We start from the raw sequence: 5,000 nt of genomic DNA, 5'->3' as shown, positions 1-5,000 counted from the left end.
TTGTCATAAGGAAATAAAAAAAAAATGGATGCACTAATTTTGGAGGTGAGAAGAAACTAAAAAAAATTGGGATAATCTTTTGAAGTGGTTGGAGTCTTGCCAACTTTCTTTGAGTGAACACAATTACTTACATATAAATACGGCTTTGAGTTTGGGGCCGGATAGCTCTAACAAAAACTGCAAATCAATTTCTGTTGCCTAATTGCCAAATACTATATCTGGCTTTGTCGCTTAAGAGAACGTACGCCCAATTTATAATTACACTCGTTTTTCTTTAGTTTAAACACATTTATCAAGTAGAAAACAATGCCTCTACTGTCAACATTTTTGAAAGCCCGTTTCAGTTATGTTTATTTGCTTTGACTGTGCCTTTTTACCCAAGGGAAAAAACGGACAAGATGTATAGTTCTTTTTTTCCTTTTTGCTTGCCACTGTCCTTTTCTTTTGCCTTCCTGCTTATTCACCTCTTTTTTTTTTTGTTAACTTGTAAAAAAAGAAAATAATAAAAATTAAAAAAAAAGGTTTTCATTGTCAAGGGAAACAATATCTTTAGGTGAATCTTGCCTTTTAAATTAAGTGCAAAAAAAAGAAAAACGAAAAAAAAAAACCACTTTTTTTCCTAAACATGCATAGGGATAACTTTTCTTGTAAATTTACGGTTATGTTTCCTTGCTGTTTACTGGGTAACCAACCCAGTCGGAATCTGTCTTTAATTTCGTCGTTTTTTTATTTTTCGTTTTCTTTTTTACTGGGTTGCCAAACCCAGTCGGAATCTGTCTTTAATTTCGTCGTTTTTTTTTTTTTCGTTTTCTTTTTTTTTTATTTTTTTCCGTGTCGGTAAAAGTCTTGCCTGTCACTCCCCTGCTAAGTGGTGTCTTTGTGCATAGAGCCTTCTACGAGTATTTTCTTAGGATCGAGAGGGTAGTGGAAAATGCGTAGATTTCTCTGGTGGACACAGTAGAACGATTAACTTAACCGGCAATGGCGTCGAAAGTCATGTAACGCGAATGGCGTTTTAGTGGATCTTTGAACAAAATGTACCCTTATGAAGCTCAATAATGGCAAGCGAATTGGATACTGAACAAGACAGGCGGTCGAATGTTAGAAGCGACGAGTAATGGACTTCGACAACAATCTGTCGCTCGTCGAGCCGTAATCAAATTGAGCTGTCTTCCTAAAATTTTGCCAAGTGTTGTGTTTTGTACAACACTCAAACCATATCAACGGTTCTCTGGTAACTCAGTATGGGTTCAACAAAGACAGAGAAGGAATCCATATAGTGGATCTGTGATCTCAGTTGTCTCGCTATTTGTCAGATTTGTATTTACCTGTTCTCAACTCTGCACAGTCGTCCGGTATAACAATTGGAAATTTCACTAATATGTCATTGACGTGAATGGCGTTTTAGTGGATCTTTAAACAAAATATACCCTCATGGAGCTCAAGAATGGATCGTCAATTGGATGAGCAAGACAGCGCTGAAAAATAAATATCTGGATTTTAAGAGACGAGTAATGGTCTTCGAGAACAATTTCATTTTTCGCCTTTGGATATCAAGTGAGCTTTGTTTCTAATATTTTAGTAACTTGGTATTATATAAAACACGGAAATCAAATAGCAATTTTTTTATGGATTTAACCATAGTTACTAACTATGATTTAACAAATTAACATTGAAAGAATCGAACGCCTACAAGAATGCATCACAGTGTTTACTCAAGTCGCATCTTAGTTGTCTGACAATTACATTTACCGGTATTTTGTACTTAACTCTGCAAAGGTGTAAAATATTTGGAAATGTGACTGTGAAAAATTACTTGAATGAAGGCTTGTTGTCTCTTTTGTGCTTTATTATTTACGGTCAAGGTTCTTTCGAAAAGGGTTGAATGTGAACTGTCAGAAATTTATTTAATTGCATATGCTTTGTGATTGTGTGTTTCGCTTGCACGCACGCAACTGAAATAGGAAGGGTTTCTTGCCTCTTATAGCAAATATGTTGCTTGTTTTAATAAATGTTTCGCTGGAAAATATTTCTGTGAAATTTCTAGCTTTTGTAAATTTATCATGTGTAATTTTCGAGCTTAGCAAATTTGCATACATGTGTTGAAATGTGATACGGGGAGAGTTTTTGTGGTAACGCATAAGTCACGAAAATAAACAGGTCTGTTGGAAGCGTGCTTGGGTTTCAACAAAATGACCCCCAAAATCGGCAAAAGATTGTGACGCTGATGAATAATAAAGTAGCTGCTATTACCAAAACGATGGAATTACCTGGTACTAAATAACCTTGTCTTGGAGAGTAAATTTTTGATTTTCCAGAAACAATGGTCAACCTCTGAGAGTTGCACGATTGTGATCTTTGTGTTGAATTCGCACATTTCTTGTCAAAATTTATAACAATCGAAAAAAAAAGAAAACTAACAAAAACAAAAACCCAGTAGCTTGGCATCATTTGACACAGATGCTTCACTGTTTCGCGAGTAAACATGGAGCGGTAAAATAACGCGGTAACTTGATCACTGCGCCCGCTGAATTCGATGTGCGATTTACTCGGTGCAGCCAAACTTGTACAATTACAACAAAACAACTAAAATCTCCCAAACTGTTTTTCGCTGATGGTAACTTTTTATATTTGTGGTTCAAAATTAATGTTGTTTTCATGTCGTAGATTTTGTTAGCGATGGCAAAATATTTTATGCTCGATCGACCATCCTGAAACTTCCTTCTGCTCTTCTTAAAAATTGTGTATCCATATTTATTTACTTTTACATCAATATTTGTTTTGCATAAAGCAAGCTAACAAAATCTGTATCTTGCTTGGTTCGCATTTGATAGCATTAAAATAGAATTTTCGGTCCTATGCTTCTGTTACTGAGTGGTATATTTCTTAGGTCGCCCATCCAGATACCAACCCCGCCGAGCAACAACTTCAGCTTTCAACTTTTGTTTACAAAGCTGTCAGATGCTGTCAGTGCACGCTTACACTTGTGGTGGAAAGAAGTTGCATGATCAACATCTCAGCCAAGAAGCCAATGTTTCTCGATTCCCTTTTATTTTCTTCAGTCTCTCTGGTTTCAGTACTTTGCTAGTAACCACATGTCTTCTCAAGGGGCTATTTATCTAAGACTTCTACCATGGCGCTACAATGATAGACAATTCCAAAACAATATCGTGTACTGTTAGACCTACATATTACGCAAAGACAACTGTCAACATGTCATCCCAGAAGACAATGTTTTTCACTTCCCATTTATTTTCTTTAATCTTTCTCGGCCCAGTACTTTGCTAGTAACCACATGTCTTCTCAGGCTATTTACCCAAGACTTCTACCATTTCACTACAATGATAGACAATACCAAACAATATCGTGCACTGTTAGAGCTACATATTACGCAAGGACAACTTGAATCTCCTTGAAGACAACACACATCTCAGTTGACATTATGGAATAAATCGCTGTGTTATTTCAGTACCACACGTAAGCAATGCGTGTCAATTTTTTTTAAAGAGGACAGGAATTTCTTCTTTCTGACAAACTGATTAATTAATAGGCCGGTCGCCAGGTTTTTAACCTCAAAAAAGGATCTGTTTCGTCGTACGAACGTGTGAGGACCGGTGAGCCAAAGGGCCTCTGCTGGTATGACTTCTGGTATGACTTCTGGTATGACTTCTGGGTGACCCTCTCCCCAACTTGAAAGAAATTGCGTGGAACGCTGCACGTACCACAGGCAACCCAGTGTACCTTCACGGAGGGTCTAGTTATAGTTGAATTGAGCAGCGGCATTTCTGAATTTGTTATATGATCAGGGTTTTTTGAGTCAAATTGTTTTTAACTTGAACCTGCATTGAGTGTTTTGCTTCATCAATTGGATAACTGCCTCAATCCAAAAGTCGGCTAGGTCCGACATTATTTCCCGCAGCTTATGTTTCAATTCAAGAAAATGTATTACAGAATTTCATGTCCCCATTTCTACGATGATTTTTACTTTGTTCACGGGAGAATAATATTCTATAACAAGTAGAAGAAAATGTGTCCTGGATTAGAGAAAAGGACGGCTTAAAAACTTGTGAAAGCGTGCAGATATTGACTAAGGTAGTTTCATTGTAACCTGGTTTGTGTTTTACTGCTGTTGTTGTTGTTGTTGTTTTTTTTTTTTTTTAAGGCGGCATATAGTTGGCTACCACTTGCTACCACTTAGAGACCCAACGGTTTCAACATTCGTGCTAGTGTCTTCTTCAGGGCGATTAATCTAGTGCTGAACCTATAGTTCCTTTTATACGCACTTATACCTCCCAGGCCTTTTAATGACAGGCAGTTACGATTTAGGCGAAATGCTATCGCCAGGACGTTTCTTTGATTAATGGAGCATTAGTGAAATGAATAGACTGTAGGTGCCTTTTAAAGAAAAGATATGTTCTCGGTATTTCGAGTCCTGGCGGTCTTAGAGACTGCTATGAGACTAAAATGAACGAAAGTCTTTGAGAAGCAGGCTGTGCTCAGTCTTCTATACTGTTCTTTCCCTTTCTCTTTTAACATGAGGTGTATGATGGAAATCAAGACAGCGATTCAGTTGTATCCAACAAGCTGACTCCACCAATCACGGCGCGTTTCTTGCGGATATTGCCGATCGAGTGGGAGAAGCACATATCCGTAAGAATGGAGATCTATGGATGCCCAGGTAACTTTAACTTTGGCTGTCAATCTGTCAATTAAAAACTATTCTGGAAAATTATTGAAGGAAACATCGTACATTGTTTAAGTTCATGTAGCATCTATATTCAGTATCATTACAGAGTGCAAATTTCGAAGCATAGACTATGGGAACGACATAAATCAGCGATAGACTAATTTTCGAGTCAGGATTTCGAGTTGGATTTTGGAGTTGGAATTTCGAGTTGAACTTCGAGTTGTCTTTTCGAATTAGTCAGTGTAAAATGCAGACTGCAGACCAAGGGTAAAATGAAGACTAAAGGTTAAAACGTAACTGTCCAAAATGCCCA

General features: G+C 37.3%; 1 protein-coding gene across 2 annotated transcripts in view; it reads left to right on the top strand.

Annotated features, from left to right (window-relative positions):
• Positions 1-5,000, top strand: part of LOC137974041 (uncharacterized) — a 145,569-nt gene that overhangs the window by 86,702 nt on the left and 53,867 nt on the right. For both annotated transcript variants that reach the window (XM_068820962.1, XM_068820961.1), the window contains exon 14: positions 4,540-4,678. In XM_068820962.1, the coding sequence (XP_068677063.1) occupies positions 4,540-4,678 (139 nt within the window). The remainder of the gene's footprint in view (positions 1-4,539; positions 4,679-5,000) is intronic.

The sequence above is a fragment of the Montipora foliosa genome, chromosome 10 (assembly GCF_036669935.1).
Source record: "Montipora foliosa isolate CH-2021 chromosome 10, ASM3666993v2, whole genome shotgun sequence".
Taxonomy (NCBI): domain Eukaryota; kingdom Metazoa; phylum Cnidaria; class Anthozoa; order Scleractinia; family Acroporidae; genus Montipora; species Montipora foliosa.
This window is presented reverse-complemented; position numbering and strand designations above follow the sequence as displayed.